Source organism: Clupea harengus, chromosome 12 (genome assembly GCF_900700415.2).
Source record: "Clupea harengus chromosome 12, Ch_v2.0.2, whole genome shotgun sequence".
Lineage (NCBI taxonomy): Eukaryota > Metazoa > Chordata > Actinopteri > Clupeiformes > Clupeidae > Clupea > Clupea harengus.
Window position 1 is genome coordinate 9,624,414 of NC_045163.1, and position 18,203 is coordinate 9,642,616.

Below are 18,203 nucleotides of genomic sequence, written 5' to 3' on the forward strand. Positions count from 1 at the left end.
TTGAGAAAAACGGAACAGAATCTGCAAATAGCCTAGCATAGCATACTCAAACTACTGACAGAGGAGGCAAATGTAAACAACCATCAAACACCTACTTTCTATATTTTTATAGCAGTGAAATACACACATTCAAATATACACATTTTTGTACATATACACAATTTGATATAAGCATGACCAAGACCATGCATAGTTTTCTTTGCCCTCCGTTATCGTACCTTTTCAAAACTTTTCTGTTAGCCATTTCTGATATGCAGTAGCTATGTAGATACTAAAGCTAGGTTCGTTTATTGTTTCCATGGTAACAGGAGCCGTCTCCGTCTTCGCTTTTCTGTTGGCCATTTCTGATATGCAGCACACTGAGGTACGATAACGGAGGGCAAAGAAAACTATGCATGGTCTTGGTCATGCTTATATCAAATTGTGTATATGTACAAAAATGTGTATATTTGAATGTGTGTATTTCACTGCTATAAAAATATAGAAAGTAGGTGTTTGATGGTTATTTACATTTGCCTCCTCTGTCAGTAGTTTGAGTATGCTAGGCTATTTGCAGATTCTGTTCCGTTTTTCTCAATGATGGTCAAATTCAATATTAGTAGTTAAAGAAGCACTATTTCGATCATTTAGATTTCGTTTCCGTATTTCAAAGTGAACAGTGAGCGTCTAGCAGCGATTATCATAGACATATATGATGTATGTACATATGCCTGTGGCGATTTATAGCCTTACTATCAAGATTCTAAATAACATGGAGACAAAACTTTTTTTTTTATTCCTCGTAGATCATAAACCATTCAATATATAAACGAATCAATGAAATCGGTTGAGAAATGTAAACGCTAAAGTGCTTTTTATCCAGAAAAGCAGGAGCTCCCCCATTCACTTGCATGTGTTTACTGGCCAGTCATTACCTCCCCAAGATGGCGGCGAGTTGGCACGTCGCAGCAACGTTCTGAAGCGGACAATGGGGCTGTCGCTACACGATGGTAGTCCTTTGGGGGATCGTAGTCCCTCACATTGCGCATGCTCAGACACAAACGGTTTACGGCATAAGGCTCAACATCAACATCAACATATCTGGCTTGTCTTAACGCATAATGTAGGTTTATTTAACGTAATATTTAATAATGTTGTAAACGGTTTAAACGTCAACATATGGGGCTTGTCTTAACGCATAATGTGGGTATATTTAATGTTATATTTAATTATGTTGTAAACGGCTAACAGCATAAGGCTCTACGTCAACATATGAAACGAAACTGGGGAGAGACTTTTTGATCCTCCACCTCATCTGTTTTGTCCACTGTGACATCTTCTTTGTTTTTAAATAAATGGTCATGTTTTCAAAAAACTGGCTTTCTTCGCTTTTCTCCATGATTGAAAACGGATCTGTCGTTGTGACGCATGCGCGCGCGCGGCTTCGCTGTCGACAGTGTCGCAAAATGACGCATGCGCAATGGGAGGGACTACGATCCCCCAAAGGACTACCATCGTGTAGCGACAGGGGCGTCTATGTGCGTATGCGTAGTAAATGTATTTGCATGAACTGTTGCCAGGACAACAGATATTACGTAATATACCCGCGACTCCTCAAGTTGTAAAGCAAAGAGCTTGTACCATGCTCTGTTAGGATTGCTGGTATTGTCAGTTTTAAGCAACGTAAGGGTAATTTTTTAAGTTTATTTTATATCAGAGTGATCAGATGAAACAACGCCATCAAGAAATCGGACATAATCCTTAAGTAACCTCAGTAAAGTTGGTAAATGAATGCTACCCGAGGTATGAACGCGAGCTAGCATCGATAGCCACCCGGTTACTGTACTATACACCATTGCTATATAAATCCAAATAGTTTTCTGAAACATCACATGCAGTGGATCTATAAAACCTGTCCACACCACATATCACATCACATACATAAACATACTAGCAGTCATTCGCGAGCTAAAGACATTTGAATTGACTTGACAGCTAATAGAGGGCGTTTCTTAGCTTACGTTACTTACCATATTTGCTGTGCTACAAACTGAACGAAATCATGAGTTGAACTGTTGATGGTATATCGACTTTGTTTAAAACTTTCCACAGAGGAATGGAACTCCTGCCAATACTAGAACCAGAGGACAAGCCGCGAGAAAAGCAATGGTAAATCCATATTTTTTTCTTGCATAGGATAACTGCTGCAAGTGTAAATTGATTATTAGTGAATACGTTTTTAGTATGAATCTGTACATGCTGACTGGTCAAACACTACATTGCTCATTCCTAGGTATGCCTTGGTACCCAGAGGACAATGTCCTGGAGTCAGTGTTGGTCACACCTGCACTTTTTTACCATTTGATGAGGGAGGAAAGGGAAAGATTGTCATTGTAGGAGGCGCCAACCCAAATGGCAGTTTCTCTGAATCCAGTGTCATTGACCTAGGTAAAACGAGCCATTCAGAAGGCATTTTACAGTGTCTAAATGCTTTTGTAGTCCAGTCTCACCCACATGGAGAATCTTGCTGGTGATTTATCGTTTTATTTTTTGTGTGTATTTAGACCGTCATGAGTGGGACATTCCAGAGTGGGAGGGCTTGCAGGCCCGCTACGAGCACTGCAGCTTCTCACCTGAGGGCAGCCCCAGAAGTTTGTGGGTGTTCGCCGGAGCTGAGCAAAGTGGAAACCGCAACTGTGTCCAGGTCTTACAGTTGGCAGGTAGCGACTACTGCACTGGCTGGTGTCCGGCTATGCGTCAGTGTGTCTCCATGATTCTGTGTCTGATTGGGTCCATGAGACACACACACACACACACAAACACACACACATATACACACACACACACACATTCAATGGGCCCAGTGAAAACAGCTGGCAGAAACAGCCTATTTAGCCCAGGCGGGTTGTCTCAAAGTCCAGTGAGACTTTCCACAAAGGTGTGGATTTTGGATCTAGACGTATCGACATATTCTTCTCTGATGGGGAACATTTGAATGCACCGCTCACAAACCATCATTGCCCGAGTCTGATTGATCTACCTGACAAAATATATCACGTCCCCTTTATGGGAAGAGTGGCACATTATGCCTACACATTTCTGTATTAGCAAGGAAGCAGGAGCAAACCCGTGGTATGGATCAATGTAATTAATGCATTTCAGATATCCTTGAAGTTAACACAGACCCTTGCAGACTTAAAAAAAAAATTTTTTATGTTAAAGCCCTTGAAAGATCATTTTTTTGGCATCACCACACAGTATGTAGGCTATGCTATTGGGGAAAGGAGTGAAAGTAGCCTACTAGGAAAACCAGAGGGTCTATCCGGAAACTTTTATTTTCATAGACAATAGCACAGACCTTTTCTGCTCCCACAAGTCTCACTGCAGCAAGTACCAGAATGTCTGCTGAAACATTGAACATTTTGGAAAAGATGTTAGCTCTACATTTTTCATTTCAGTACCTAGTGGTTGCAAATGTGTTTCATCAGATGAATTTTGGTTCTAAAAATAACAGTGAGCAAAAAAGATAATTTTTTTACAGGCTCAAAACCATACACCCTGATTAACAATGTAAAAGTAAATTCTAAGGGATGTGGCTAGGGCATCTAAAAACAGGCCTTACAAGCTACAATCATGTGTCAATGAATGTATTTGTTTTGAACAACCGAAGAAGCACTAAGGTTTATTCCTGGAGAACACTGTCCAGAACCTGTGGTGATATTGCCACCTTCTGACATTGTAATCTGGTCTAAACTAAAACGCATTCAGTTTAACAGGATTGCTCAACAATGCTATTAGTTGGCTTTAACCAAACCTTCCACTAATTATCTTCGTCCTGGCTCTGGTCACTTAGTGCCTTTGACCACACCTTGACCACTCGCTCTGCAGCATGTCCATTTGTCCACTAGCTGTTGTCTTCAAAATAGGGCCCTATGTCTTTTTTTGTGTGACTCACTGCTTAAATTGCAACTTAAATTGCTGTCTACTTTGTGTGACCGACTGCTTAAACTGTTTAAATTACCGATATTAGAAAAGCACAGTTACATCATTGATGACATATGAGTTTTATGATAAGGCAGTAGAAGGCATATTGTGCTATTGTAATATTCAGTTGGTGTTACAGTGGTGATCAATCATATATTTGGCTTTAGGGAGGTTCCTGGCATGTCATTGTGTGATTGTGTGATGTGTTTGCAGACAGTGGTTCCTGGCAAGTCATTGTGTGATTGTGTGATGTGTTAGCAGACAGTGGTTCCTGGAGAAACATACAGGCAACGGGAGAGCCGCCCTCTCCCAGGACTTACCACACTAGCACAGCCTGTGTTGGGCACCAGCTCTTTGTCTTCTCGGGGGGAGATGCTGGGTCCACGCCTGTGGCTGATCCACAACTTCATGTCTTTGATACAGGTGGGTCTTGGCCTTAAAACTGGCCATTTGGTCTTACTTTGTTTCAGTTAATTTTGTATAGTCCTATGAACTGGTAGTAGTTGGCTCAAATGGCATCTGCTATACATAAATGCCCTCTGCTTGTTAACGGCTTTTCTGTTTCATGCACCATGGCTGTTAAAACCTGTGACAGCACAATTCAAAACAAGGTTACCATGTTTGTATCCTGATTGTTTTATATCATTCATTTCAATTGACGATCTATAAACTACCTATAGTCAACAGGAATAAATATATTGACTGTGACAGACCCCTGAAATTAAAAGACAAAAGATCACATGTACGCATATGTACCTACTGTTGGGCAGGTACGTCGACGTGGTCCCAGCCTGCGACCAAAGGAAAGCCCCCCTCCCCCAGACATGGCCATGTGGTGGTGGCTGTAGGAACCACCATCTTTATCCATGGTGGCCTCGAAGGGGACAAGTTTCACAGTGACATGTACTCCCTTGACACCGGTGAGATGCCCCATCATTTGCAGCGTGGTCTGTGACATAGTGTCTTGGGAGTTTGAATAACCCAGTGGTTGTCACTCGTAAGTGAGGTGTCTCTTTCTGGCCTGGTAGTCACCATGAGGTGGGAGAAGGTGAAAACCAAGGGGGACGTTCCCTCAGGAAGAGCCTCTCACTGTGCGGTGACTCTGAGGAACTGCATCTACATCTTTGGTGGGATGATGGCAGAGGGAGCCACCAACTCTATGTATAAGTTCCATACAGGTGAGCACTTCACTGAATTTGTTGATCTTATTGAATTTTAAAACACTCAACTTATAACTTTCAGTAGCTTTCTTGCACTTAAACAATTTTAAGGTTTCTCCTTGTGTTAAACCAATCGATCAGTGTACCATTCCATAGAAGGGTGCGAAATTGTTGGGGGTGAAAAGATAAGGCTGCAGTGGCAAGGATGATAAAAGCACATTGTGGTGTCTGCTGCTTGCCCTTGGTTGCAGCTATGACCGTTGGCCTCTGCAGCTTTTAGCCGAGTGCCAGATATGAACATTTCCTTGCCTGCAGGGCACTAAGAGGTGTACCCAGCCCTGATGTCTTTCTCATAGGATCATCTGCCTTTCAGTCAAATTAAAGCTACTTATACACATGTAGAATGCAGATGCACAGTGGATCCCATCTAAACAATGTGTGAAAGAATTGGAACATAAAAACATGTGTACTATAACTAATAGTATAAATATAAAACACACTGCAGTTGACCATGTTTGAGCACAGTACTTGAATTTGCATTGTGCTTACCTGTTCAGGCAAACACCGGTGGACCTTGATGAAGTTTGAAGGGGACCTACCCTCGAACAGACTGGATCACTCCATGTGTGTGGTGCCCTGGTGCGTGAGGACTGAGTCTGCTGGAGAGGGCGATACTGCACAGAGCAGGAAGCCAGAGGACCCCCATCTCTGTTTTGTGTTTGGGGGAATGGACACTGAGGGAGTGATATTCAATGACTGCCTTGTTACTGTTCTGACATAACCAAGAACTATAATTCTGTTGTGTGTAAATAAACTGTCACATGTATTTCATATACCTTGTGTTCTACCTATATTGATGTGAGGGCAAGTTATTCCATTAGTGCTGCTGCTGCTACTACAACAAAAAAAGTAAGTACTGAACAGAAGATTGTAGCATTGTATACTGAAAACTATTACACAATCACTAATTGGAAAATGGTTTAACTGAAACAATATAAATCAGGTTACCTAAACCTAACTTGTGAAGAATGTGTTGTGTATGGTTAACACCCAGTGCTGACCGTAAAGGGGTTAATTGAGAATGTGATTTTAAGTCAAGGCACACGGGGTAGGAAATCAAAATAAAAGACCAAGAAGTATTTTTATTATCAAACATTTATTTCCATTTCTTTCCAGTAGAAACACTTTTCTACAATGGCCAGATTTCAATAAATAAACTGTAAAGATGAGAACATGACAGCCCACATGCCCATGAAACCAGCTACCCCCGCCCCGCTAAGCCCACCCGAGTGAACCCCATTTCGGACTGCCTCAGAACAGCAGTAAGCCTCGATCCAGGCTGACTAAATCTCCACTTACAAGTGAAGAGCATTTTCCGCACTTTTTTTTCTCTACAGCTCCAAAAAGTCTTTTCCAGAGGAGATTCGCGTTGGTCTCGTCCTCCCTTCAACCTTTCCCTCACAATTGTCCCTCAAGTCAAGTTCAATATGTACACCTGTGCCACTACCAGAGAGGCCACGGCGTCAGGGAGAACAGTGTATTGTGTGTGTGTTTGGAGAAGTGAGCACCACGCCTACAACTCGTCCTTCTCGTCCTGCTCACCCTCGCCCTCCTCTGGAGGGGGTCCACCGGCGTTTCCATAGAGCTTGCCAATGATGGGCTGAACGATCTCCTCCAGCTCCTTCTTCTTGGCCTTAAATTCTTCGATGTCAGCCTCCTGGTTGGCCTCCATCCATTCAATCTTCTCCTCCACGGCCTTCTCAATGGTTTCTTTATCCTCGTCAGACAGCTTGCCGCCCAGCTTCTCTTTGTCACCCACCTGGTTCTTCAGGGAGTAAGCATAGCTCTCCAGCTCGTTGCGGGAGTCGATGCGCTCTTTCAACTTCTTGTCTTCATCAGCAAAACGCTCAGCATCATTCACCATCCTCTCGATGTCGTCTGGGGTCAGACGGTTCTGGTCGTTGGTGATGGTGATCTTGTTCTTGTTGCCGGTTCCCTTGTCTTCAGCAGTTACACGGAGGATACCATTGACGTCAATCTCAAAGGTCACCTCAATCTGTGGCACACCACGGGGTGCTGGAGGAATTCCAGTCAGGTCAAAGTTACCCAGCAGATGGTTGTCCTTGGTCAGAGGGCGCTCACCTGAGGAAATGGGATAAAAACAATTAACAACAGGGTCTTAAACATACCTTGTTTCAGGTTACAAAACCTTAATATCGTCTAACAGTAAGCAGGTGGGAAAAGGATGTTACCTTCATAGACCTTGATGGTGACAGTGGGCTGGTTGTCAGAGGCTGTAGAGAAGATCTGAGACTTCTTGGTTGGCACCACGGTGTTCCTGGGGATAAGCTTGGTCATCACTCCTCCAACTGTCTCAATACCAAGAGTCAGGGGGCACACATCCAAAAGAACCAGGTCACCTGTTCAAGAAACACAATAGGTTTGAGTTTATGGATCCAAAATTTCCCTCAAAAGGTTCCCGATTAGTAGGTAAATAGGTTATACGCAAGTAAGGCATTTGATTGACATACCTGTATCCTCCTCTCCGGAAAGCACGCCAGCCTGCACAGCAGCCCCGTAAGCCACGGCCTCGTCAGGGTTGATGCCTCTGGAGGGCTCCTTTCCGTTGAATAACTCCTTAACCAGCTGCTGGATCTTGGGAATACGAGTGGAGCCACCGACCAGCACAATCTCATCAATGTCAGGCTTCTTCAGGTCAGAATCGTCCATAACCTTCTGCACTGGCTTCATGGTGGAACGGAAGAGATCCTGTAAGGGGACAAAAAGCAAGATTATAGCAAGTCGCCCCACCCAAAAAATACTTCAATATTTGCATAAAAACCACTCTGACTAATAATTTTAACACGTTGACATTAATTTAAGTTAACTGTCTTACCATGTTGAGCTCCTCAAACTTGGCACGAGTCAGGGTCTCAGAGAAGTCTTCACCCTCGAAGAAAGACTCGATCTCAATACGTGCTTGATGTTGTGCAGACAGAGCTCTCTTGGCCTTTTCAACTTCACGACGCAGCTTCTGAACAGCACGGTTGTCTTTGCGCACATCCTTGCCAGTCTTCTTTTTGTACAGCTTGATGAAGTGCTCCATGACACGCTGGTCAAAGTCTTCACCTCCCAAGTGGGTGTCTCCGTTAGTGGCCACGACCTCAAACACACCGTTGTCAATAGTCAGGAGGGACACATCAAAGGTACCACCACCAAGGTCGAACACCAGAATGTTCTTCTCACCACCCTTCTTATCCAACCCATAGGCAATGGCAGCTGCGGTTCTGAGGATGAAAAAAAAAAAAACATGTTATGTCTGAGACAATGTACAACCAAAATAAAGTAAGACTATTTTGCTATCGGCTGGTATACTTACGGCTCGTTAATGATCCTCATGACATTCAGACCGGCGATGGTTCCAGCATCCTTTGTGGCCTGACGCTGGGCATCATTGAAGTAAGCAGGAACAGTGACCACTGCATGGGTGACCTTCAGAGAGAGACCCAAGAAAGTTCACACATTTAACAGATGTTCTTTCAGCATTAATATATTCCTTACAGAGTTCTGGTTGTCTTGTTTTAGCAAGTATGTAGTAGTTGATGTCCATTACCTTCTTTCCAAGGTATGCCTCTGCTGTTTCCTTCATTTTTACAAGAACCATGGCAGAGATCTCCTCAGGCGCAAAAGTCTTCATCTGGCCACCAATATCAAGCTGGATATGGGGCTTGGTCTTCTTCTCAATGACCTGGAGGAAGAGAAACATTTGGTGAGATACACTATATACAGTAATGGTGAAAAACAAAAAACAGATGGGATACAAATAACTAGATGTTCTAGACAGCTCACCTTGAAAGGAAAGAACTTGATGTCCTGCTGCACAGCGGAGTCGGCAAAAGTGCGACCGATCAATCTCTTTGCGTCAAAAACAGTGTTCTCGGGGTTGGAGGTCAGCTGGTTCTTAGCAGCATCACCAATGAGACGCTCTCCCTCAGCGGTGAAGGCCACATACGAAGGGGTGATTCTGTTTCCTTGATCATTGGCGATGATTTCTACACGACCGTTTTTGAAGACTCCCACACTGAAACAGACAAGAAAGTACTGGATTACTAAATTTGAAATGATACATTTCACTACCGTCGTCATTTCCTGGGCCATTAAGACTGAAAGGGGTTGTTAAAAAAAATATATATATACATATATATATATATATATTTAAATAAAGAGAGATCTTACCAAGAATACGTGGTTCCGAGATCAATTCCCACCACCGTGCCAACACTGTCCCTCTTGTCATCATCATCCGCAAAGACGGTGCCGACCACCACCAGCCAGAAAAGGACCAGTCTCATCATTCACAGCAGTTCGCTCGGTCTAGTCAGGAAGTCTGTAGAAAAATGGCAAACCCGGTACTTTAGAAAAGATCAGATCCCTGAAACATAAACGTGTAATGGCTTCTTCCAATTTCTCTGCTGTCGCCGTTAAGTAATGTTTGCCAATTTACTAGTAATCTTGTGTAAAGCAACCTTGGAGATGTAACCATGTTGCATTAGAGCAGCAACTTGGCTAAAGTCGCTAGCTTAGGTATCATTGCGTTGTCACAGGGGCAGGCTACTTTAACATTAGCTAATTGGAAAACGATATAAATCATCGGAAACATCATGCGATCACATTCAGTCAAACCTTTCGGCATCTCATACTACCGAAGGCAGATTAGCAAAAAGCTAATGATATTTTTCTGACGGTGCTATGTTAGCCATCTAGCTAACTAGGCAGCTAAAATGGTGATGGGGTGGAGCTCAAAGATGCCGGTTAAATGTGCCAAGTGGCCATGATCCTAGTGTGCGTATCACAAGTTGCAAGAGCAATGCATGTCCAGTAATAGACCATACAATGATGCAAGTGAGTAAAGTAACATCATTTTAAAGAACTGTTTGGCACATCATCCAACTAAACAAGGTTAATACGTTTAGTGTGACTGAACATGTTAGCTGGTCAACACATTACCAAAAATGTCCAAAGTAGCTAGCATCTTTGTAACATCACATACTCCAGATGCAACCACCACCCTCAGTTATATTTTACATGAAAATTGAATTGAATGCTTCTTTGTGATGACAACACACCGAGCAGTTTTAGTGTCAAAAAAGGTACCAAGTAGTTTCTTCAAAAGTAACATCAAGGCTAGATAACTAAGTTAGCTAAGCAGGTTATCAACGTGTCTTAATAGTAACGTTCAGTAACCTAATTATGCATATATAAACGATCTCTGATAAAAACACAATCTACTAGGGGGGAACTTACCTTTCAGTAAATTATCCCAGGCGAATTACTTGAGTAGCTTGACACACGTTAGGTAATTCTTGATGTCCTTCTTTCGCACTGTACATTTGCTAAATGATACTGAATGAATGATGTCGTCTGTATTTAAGCAGTGAGTTCTTTCCCGTCGTGGAGGCTTGCTATTGGTGTTTCAGCAACTTGTTGGAAAGCATTCATTGGTGCAATCGTGCCCGCTGGCTGCTGCTGATTCGCACACGTACTGGTCATAATAACGTCACCACTAACCCATAAGTATCCAATTATGATTGGGTAACGTGGCTGTCAACCAGCCAGCCTTATACCCAATAATGTGAACGCCGGTATCGTGCAAAAAACGTACGGATCGTGCAATCACATGTATTCAAGTAATGAATTAAGTGTTTTTAGTCATTGAACAAGTCTTAAAATTAAGTTATCACTATTCGTTCAGACAGAGGGATTGTACACCATTCAAACATGCTAGGGACCCATTTTATAAGGTCACCGCCCCATTGTAACATTTGACCATTTGACCTGACAGTAGTGTAATATATTGTAGAATGCTCTTCCTTGAGAAGATGAGCCGAAACCCAACTTTTCCCCTGATAGGACTGGAATCAGAAAGCCTTTTTTGTCGAAGTGAATAGTTTAAGTGAGTATATCTTGGCTAATATCAGTGAAGAGTCTTCACTGAAGACCCTAGTCCGGTGGTTATAATGGAATGCAAAAGCTGCTGTTTTGAGTAAGTGTAGTGTAGCATGTTTCATGACCATCACCTGAGTTCAGGTGGTCGACTAGAATAATGCAATTAGTTGGGTTACCTAATGAACACTTAAAATTGAGATAGTCTAGTAGCCTAAATATCCATGTAGAATATGTTTGGGTGTAAACACAGCCTATGAATGTGCAAAAGTGTAGACCACAATCTATTTAGCTTATTTAATTAAAATTAGTTGTGAAAGTTATGCTCCTGATTCACTGACAGTAGTTTAATGAATGCATGTGGTTTTCAGGACCAGGAAATGTCACTGGAGTTAAGGTGACACGGGTGGCAACTGGATTCGTTCCTTTGTACGTGATTGGAGGAAGAGGAAATGTCCCAACTAATTACGCTACTGTGTATGGGAGAGGAAGTAGGCTGCTATTCAATGAATCCAGTGGGAGTGGTCATTTTGGGGTTGTTGTGAGCATGGGAATAAAAGTGGACTATTGATGGAGATAATTTCCAAGCACTGTTAATGACTTAAGAATATATGAATCAAGTGCCTTGTATAAATACATTCCTTGTATAAATCATGTGCTTATGAAAGCAGGAACATGGCTTTTCTGTGTTTCTGTGTGTGTGTAACTTAGATGATTAGGTGCCACTTAGTCTGCATATGTACAAGAGCATGTTTAGACCAGAGGTGATAAGAAGGGTCGAACTGTGCTTCTTCCAATCTTGTGCAAAACTTCCATCCTTGCCTCGGACGTCAGAAATCCACCACGTGGTTTTCCCTGCTGAACGCTAAACTTCTGTCTATATAAACCTTGTGCGATGTGTTTAATATTGCATCACTTTCAGCCTTGTGCTGGGAGTGAGCCCGATTGCAATTGTTGTTGTTGTTTGTCTAATAAATGTACTTGTATGCAGAGTCCTGAGGTAACTAGGGTGAATTTTCACCTAACAACTATAATAAAATGATTTGATTTGATAACAATATTCATCCATCACATTCCCAGTTGTTTGATTATCACTGTGAGTGCACAGCCAGCACTCTACTAGTCTTTTTAGTCTAGTCTATTTTCACTTGCAGCTGTCAACCCTTATACTTTCTTTTTGGTCCTTCAACATCTGATTTATTTATTTTTTAACTAGGTATGTATCACATATCTTTATTTTTCTGCACCCTATTCACACAGTGATGGACTTGGAATGTATTTAACAGTAAAAAATAAACATTTATTTTCAAAGCCATTGAATGTTTTCTAAAAAACACAGAATAAAATAAATAACAGTGCATTAGTGATACAGTGCAACAGTGATATATTTTTGTATCTGACTGTATTCCCCATTACCCACAATTCCCCCAAATAATACAAGAAATTAAATTAAATAAAAACAGCAGTGTTGACCACCACATCTTCACATCTTTAACTGTTAACCATGGTGTTATGACAAGGCCTACAGCCTGTCTAACACATTTTAACTGCCATTCAGCACAGTATGCATAGACATAGAGCTTACTGAAGAATGGCTAGGTAATCTTCAACTTCTCTGCCTTTCCATCATTCACACCAAGCATTTCATAAATGCTTTTAACTTATGTAGTCCTAGATCACTGAACAAAAACACTTTTTCAAGAAAATTGCATTTCAATCTCAGCCTTCACCATAGTGAGTTGAGTGCAACCAACAGGGTCTATCCATGTCCTGTAGTCTATAAGGAGATCTGTGCCTTTGCCTGAAAGGCCAGTGCTTTAAAGAGAACAGAGTCTGTGGATGTAAAGTGGGCACTATGCCTATAGCTCGTCTCTCTCCTCCTGCTCAGCCTCCTCTGGAGGGGGTCCACCGGCGTTTCCGTAGAGCTTGCCAATGATAGGCTGAACGATCTCCTCCAGCTCCTTCTTCTTGGCCTTAAATTCTTCGATCTCAGCCTCCTGGTGGGCCTCCAACCATTCAATCTTCTCCCCCACGGCCTTCCCGATAGTTTCTTTATCCTCGTCAGACAGCTTGCCGCCCAGCTTCTCTTTGTCACCCACCTGGTTCTTCAGGGAGTAAGCATAGCTCTCCAGCTCGTTGCGGGAGTCGATGCGCTCTTTCAACTTCTTGTCTTCATCGCCAAAAATCTCAGCATCTTTCACCATCCTCTTGATGTCCTCTGGGGTCAGACGGTTCTGGTCGTTGGTGATGGTGATCTTGTTCTTGTTGCCGGTTCCCTTGTCTTCAGCAGTCACACTTAAGATGCCGTTTACATCAAGTTCAAAGGTCACCTCAATCTGTGGCACACCACGGGGTGCTGGAGGAATGCCAGTCAGGTCAAAGTTACCCAGCAGATGGTTGTCTTTGGTCAGAGGGCGCTCACCTGAGGTAAGAGGGAAAAATGACATGTGATGTCACTATCCCTGTCTTAGATACATTATATGCCTCCACTAATACCAGACAGAAAAGCCTTTCAATCGTAATACATTGAATAATAACCTCTACCTTCAAAAACGTTGATAGTGACAGTCTGCTGGTTGTCAGAGGCTGTAGAGAAGATCTGAGACTTCTTGGTTGGCACCACACTGTTCCTGGGGATAAGCTTGGTCATCACTCCTCCCATAGTCTCAATACCAAGAGTCAGGGGGCACACATCCAAAAGAAGCACGTCTCCTGTGGAAGCAATAAAATGGGTCAGTTCACAGTTGTTTGAAACCACCATCAATGCTAATTAGTTACTAGTAAAAGATGCAGTCTGTGATTCTGGTGAAATTTAACTGAATTGAAAGGTTGTTTAAATTTGAGCTCAACAGCCGATCAAATTACACCCTTCCCTTCAATGCTCTTAAAGTATGCTATTCCATGCTCTTATGGCTCTGTTTGAAGCACTATGTTTTTGAGTGCACACACTGAACGGACAGCTAGAGGAGATATTAGCTGAATTTGACAAAAAGTGCACTGGATCAGAGTCATGGGCTGCACCTTTTAGTGGTGGAATGTATTGAGACCGCATACCTGCATCTTCTCCGGAAAGCACGCCACCCTGCACAGCAGCTCCAAAAGCCACGGCCTCGTCAGGGTTGATGCCTCTGGAGGGCTCCTTTCCGTTGAAGAACTCCTTTACCAGCTGCTGGACCTTGGGAATACGAGTGGAGCCACCGACCAGCACAATCTCATCAATGTCAGACTTCTTTAGGTCAGAATCTTCCAGAACCTTCTGCACTGGCTTCAGGGTGGATCGGAAAAGATCCTGCAAAGGGAAAAAGGCAACACTGGGTTAATTTCAGTCACATACAGTATACATGTAAAACACAGATTTTCTGCTAAACTTTAAGTTGTCTGTTAGATAACTGGTGTATATGTTGTTACAGTTGGCTATCCATGTCAGGTGCTGTGAGTGTTGTAATGGTTGTATGAATATTTCAGTTAGATGTGTGTGTGCGCATGAAGGCAACAGGCACTTGACTAGTCATGCTTTCCGCTTCAAATTTGTTTGCTAAAAAATGCAGAATCATTTTGCACAATGTATTAACCCTGCAGAATGACAAAAAATGAGTGCTGTCAAACGATTAAAATATTTAATCGCAATTAATCGCATTTAGGTCATAGTTAACTCAAAATTAATCGCGATTAATCGCAAATTTGTATCTATTCTAAATGTCCCTTCATTTATTCATTTTTTCCATCATTTTATTTTAATTTGAATGCCCTTATCAACATGGAAAAGTGGATTGGCTTGCTTTATGCAAATGTTTTATTTTATTGAAAACTAACATTGCCAAACAGGGCGGTACAAAATAAAATTATAAAGTGAACATTTCAGGTAAACAAGGACTCAGCCTAGTGCAGTTAAACCATGGCTTAATATTTAATTTTTTTCAAGTTTGCTGGTAACATAGCAGTCAGGCCTCTTATTTCAGAAACAATGAACCGTAACAGTTAGGTTACCAATAAAAGGTAAGCCTACTACTTCTTTGCTTTCAGCCAGCTGCCTGTTGACATTTTCAGACAACAGTGAAGCTCGCTTCTTTTGCACAACACAACTTTTAAAAGTAAACTTTCCATTCAGAAGCTTTTTATCATCCATTTCGCCGTATCGCGCTCACCATTCACTCAAACCGTAACGTTAGCCTACTACACAGTTTGCGGGGCCAAAAAGAACGTTAATCTAAAAAAAATAATAATAATAATTAACGGCGTTAAAATGGGTTTGCGTTAACGCCGTTAATAACGCGTTAAACTGACAGCACTACAAAAAATGTATTTTGATTTTCTCTTACCATGTTCAGCTCCTCAAACTTGGCACGGGTCAGAATCTCCGAGAAGTCTTCACCGTCAAAGAAAGACTCAATCTCAATACGTGCTTGATGTTGTGCAGACAGAGCTCTCTTGGCCTTTTCAACTTCACGACGCAGCTTCTGAACAGCACGGTTGTCTTTGCGCACATCCTTGCCAGTCTTCTTTTTGTACAGCTTGATGAAGTGCTCCATGACACGCTGGTCGAAGTCTTCACCTCCCAAGTGGGTGTCTCCGTTAGTGGCCAAGACCTCAAACACACCGTTGTCAATAGTCATGAGGGACACATCAAAGGTACCACCACCAAGGTCGAACACCAGGATGTTCTTCTCACCACCTTTCTTGTCCAAACCATAAGCAATAGCAGCAGCCGTTCTGAGGGTTAGAAAACAACGTGAATTTTCTCTTTAAAAATGTACAGCTCAATTTAACATGCAGATCCAGCTGCTATTGGCTGGAATACTTACGGCTCGTTCATGATCCTCATCACAGTCAGGCCAGCAATGGTTCCAGCATCCTTGGTGGCCTGACGCTGGGCATCATTGAAGTAAGCAGGAACAGTGACCACTGCATGGGTGACCTACAGAAACCAGGTAAAAAATGTTAAACAAATGCTCTTTAAAGTATTTCAAATGTACTTGTTTTCTTTTCGCTAGTGATTAGAAGTAGTTCACTACCTTCTTTCCCAGGTATGCCTCAGCAGTTTCCTTCATTTTAGAGAGAACCATGGCAGAGATCTCTTCTGGAGTAAAAGTCTTCATCTGGCTACTAACATTAAGCTGAATGTGGGGTTTGCTCTTCTTTTCAATCACCTGTAAGAAGGGTTATATGTGGTGGGATTCACAATTTTGTCATTGCATAAATGAGATAAGGTTTTAAACCATGTCATTGTACAGACAGCTCACCTTGAAGGGCAGGTACTTGATGTCCTGCTGCACAGCGGAGTCGCCCCAATCGCGACCGATCAATCTCTTTGCGTCAAAAACAGTGTTCTCGGGGTTGGAGGTCAGCTGGTTCTTAGCTGCATCACCAATGAGACGCTGTCCGTCAGCGGTGAAGGCCACATACGAAGGGGTGATTCTGTTTCCTTGATCATTGGCGATGATTTCTACACGACCGTTTTTGAAGATGCCAACACTAAAAGTGTGTGTGTGTGTGGGGGGGGGGGGGGGAGATTAGCCGGAATGTGTCTTCACACAATTGTATTTCTTGAATCTGTAACTCATGAACAGCGTTTACCAGGAGTAAGTGGTTCCCAGATCGATTCCCACTACTGTTCCCACATCCTCTTTCTCGTCATTATCGGCAAACACGGCTCCGACGACCAGGAGGCAGATCCACACCAGTCTCATGGTTCTATTTCTGTATTCGCTTGACAACTCTTCGAGAGAGAGAGATCATTGCTTTAAGGTTATGTTGTGACATCTGAATTAGCTAATCTACATTATTACTCAACCTTAAATGTAAATTAGCCTTTGTATCAAGACGTTTCTACTCAGTGTCGCCATAGCAACACCAAAGGGTGCTAGTTATGGCATAACGTTATTTAGCTGTCTTAATTCAAGGCATTTGAAGATTCGCAACATATTAGGATACTAACGTTAAATTATTTTAACAACAAGGCATCACTCGTTGTCATTGCTATGAAAGATAAATTGAACTTGTACCGATTTTTGTGTAGCCTCGCCTAGTATCATATCAGATAACATCACTTAGCTAATAATATCAGAGTTCCTGAAGCTTGCCAAAAAGCCACTTACCCGTGACAATACGTTGACATCCGTTGATGGCTTAAATACACGCGAAAGAACAATAATTCGTGTCTTCGTGTTGTTTTTTAGTCTTCTGCTGATATTCCGTTTCTCTGTGGGACTGTTAACATACCGGTAGTTATAATATGAACTGTATTTAAACAGTTTGGGTTCTCATTCATTTGAGCGAAACTTCCGCGCTGCTGAATCTCATTGGTCAGTGTCAGCCAGTATTGCATAGTAAAGTGCTCATTGGTCCAACCATCACAGCTGTCCGCTTCTGATTTGCCCACGTCCTAAACCTGCAAACGTCATGGCATTGAATCATGAAAGGGACTGTAACACACGAAGCATCTGAGAAATATTGCCGATGTTTACATCAGCCGATTTTCAAGATTTAAAGAAGTTAGTATTTCAGACGTCTCTTTTAATATCAATTGATGACCTCAAGAAGCAAAACATAAATTACTCAAAACCATACTGGCTAATAATCCCAAATAGGAAGTGGGGATAGATAGACGACCTCCAGCCATTAGCCCAAAGCTTTGAAAGCATACAATTGCCTGACTTTATTTCAGTATCTACAAGAACACCAGACCAAATATTTAATCGGCTGTACTACCACCCATTTCTGTAATTTCAATAGCAATTTACTGAAAGAGATCTTTAAAAATGTCACAAGAGGGCGCTCCAACACACTTTACTCCTGATTGCACCCAAATTATTCAACTTTAGCCTACAGATATTAATGTCAATAAACATGATCTTACACCCTAGCTGAAATTGCATAACATTTGGGATGATTTGGGTTTCTCTAAAAGGTAATGGTATCTGGTTTAGCGCATAGCCTCTTTAACAAGTCATACGAGCACCCAATACTCTCTTCACTACGGTTTCACTGACTTTGCTAAAAAAAAGTTACCATAAATAATGTAGCTCTTAGAGGAGGGCCCTAGAGGAGAATGTGAGTAAATACAAGTGTGTAAAGTGAGATGTGATGATGGAAGAATGTGTGTATATGAGGTAAAAGTAATTCCACAAGGTTTCAGAG

The 18,203-nt window shown here is 42.2% G+C and overlaps 3 protein-coding genes across 4 annotated transcripts; 1 reads left to right on the forward strand and 2 right to left on the reverse strand.

The window, feature by feature from the left end:
• The first annotated feature begins 1,560 nt into the window (after positions 1-1,560).
• Positions 1,561-5,974, forward strand: rabepk (Rab9 effector protein with kelch motifs). 2 transcript variants are annotated; one of them, XM_031578235.1, is made up of 8 exons: positions 1,561-1,782; positions 2,092-2,148; positions 2,273-2,427; positions 2,544-2,699; positions 4,222-4,386; positions 4,734-4,883; positions 4,992-5,141; positions 5,681-5,974. In XM_031578235.1, the coding sequence occupies exons 2-8, from the start codon at positions 2,096-2,098 to the stop codon at positions 5,902-5,904; spliced, it is 1,053 nt and encodes a 350-aa protein (XP_031434095.1). In that variant the 5' UTR covers positions 1,561-1,782; positions 2,092-2,095; the 3' UTR covers positions 5,905-5,974. The 2 variants fall into 2 exon arrangements, with proteins under 2 accessions (XP_031434095.1, XP_012669886.2); XM_012814432.3 differs by having other exon boundaries at positions 4,225-4,386.
• Positions 5,975-6,262: 288 nt separating this feature from the next.
• hspa5 (heat shock protein 5) lies at positions 6,263-10,573 on the reverse strand. Its single transcript, XM_031578233.2, has 9 exons — positions 10,428-10,573; positions 9,360-9,510; positions 8,973-9,204; positions 8,737-8,871; positions 8,503-8,615; positions 8,020-8,410; positions 7,655-7,892; positions 7,376-7,543; positions 6,263-7,265 (listed from the first exon to the last, which is right to left on the reverse strand). Exons 2-9 carry the CDS (start codon positions 9,476-9,478, stop codon positions 6,697-6,699), a joined length of 1,965 nt encoding a protein of 654 aa, XP_031434093.1. The 5' UTR covers positions 9,479-9,510; positions 10,428-10,573; the 3' UTR covers positions 6,263-6,696.
• A 1,771-nt stretch (positions 10,574-12,344) lies between these two features.
• Positions 12,345-17,292, reverse strand: LOC105888699 (endoplasmic reticulum chaperone BiP-like). The gene is made up of 9 exons (XM_031578234.2): positions 17,162-17,292; positions 16,641-16,780; positions 16,307-16,538; positions 16,079-16,213; positions 15,869-15,981; positions 15,386-15,776; positions 14,121-14,355; positions 13,611-13,778; positions 12,345-13,488 (listed from the first exon to the last, which is right to left on the reverse strand). Exons 2-9 carry the CDS (start codon positions 16,751-16,753, stop codon positions 12,926-12,928), a joined length of 1,950 nt encoding a protein of 649 aa, XP_031434094.1. The 5' UTR covers positions 16,754-16,780; positions 17,162-17,292; the 3' UTR covers positions 12,345-12,925.
• Between the last annotated feature and the right edge of the window lie 911 nt (positions 17,293-18,203).

Coding starts and splice junctions, on each gene's coding strand:
- rabepk (XM_031578235.1), top strand. CDS start 2,096: ATGGAACTCCTGCCAATACTAGAACCAGAGGACAAGCCGCGAGAAAAG. Junction 2,428..2,543: donor ATCCAGTGTCATTGACCTAG/GTAAAACGAGCC, acceptor GTGTGTATTTAG/ACCGTCATGAGTGGGACATT. Junction 4,387..4,733: donor ACTTCATGTCTTTGATACAG/GTGGGTCTTGGC, acceptor ACTGTTGGGCAG/GTACGTCGACGTGGTCCCAG.
- hspa5 (XM_031578233.2), bottom strand. CDS start 9,478: ATGATGAGACTGGTCCTTTTCTGGCTGGTGGTGGTCGGCACCGTCTTT. Junction 8,411..8,502: donor ATGAGGATCATTAACGAGCC/GTAAGTATACCA, acceptor TTTCATCCTCAG/AACCGCAGCTGCCATTGCCT. Junction 7,266..7,375: donor CACCATCAAGGTCTATGAAG/GTAACATCCTTT, acceptor CCATTTCCTCAG/GTGAGCGCCCTCTGACCAAG.
- LOC105888699 (XM_031578234.2), bottom strand. CDS start 16,753: ATGAGACTGGTGTGGATCTGCCTCCTGGTCGTCGGAGCCGTGTTTGCC. Junction 16,214..16,306: donor TCAAGTACCTGCCCTTCAAG/GTGAGCTGTCTG, acceptor CCCTTCTTACAG/GTGATTGAAAAGAAGAGCAA. Junction 14,356..15,385: donor AGTTTGAGGAGCTGAACATG/GTAAGAGAAAAT, acceptor TTCCCTTTGCAG/GATCTTTTCCGATCCACCCT.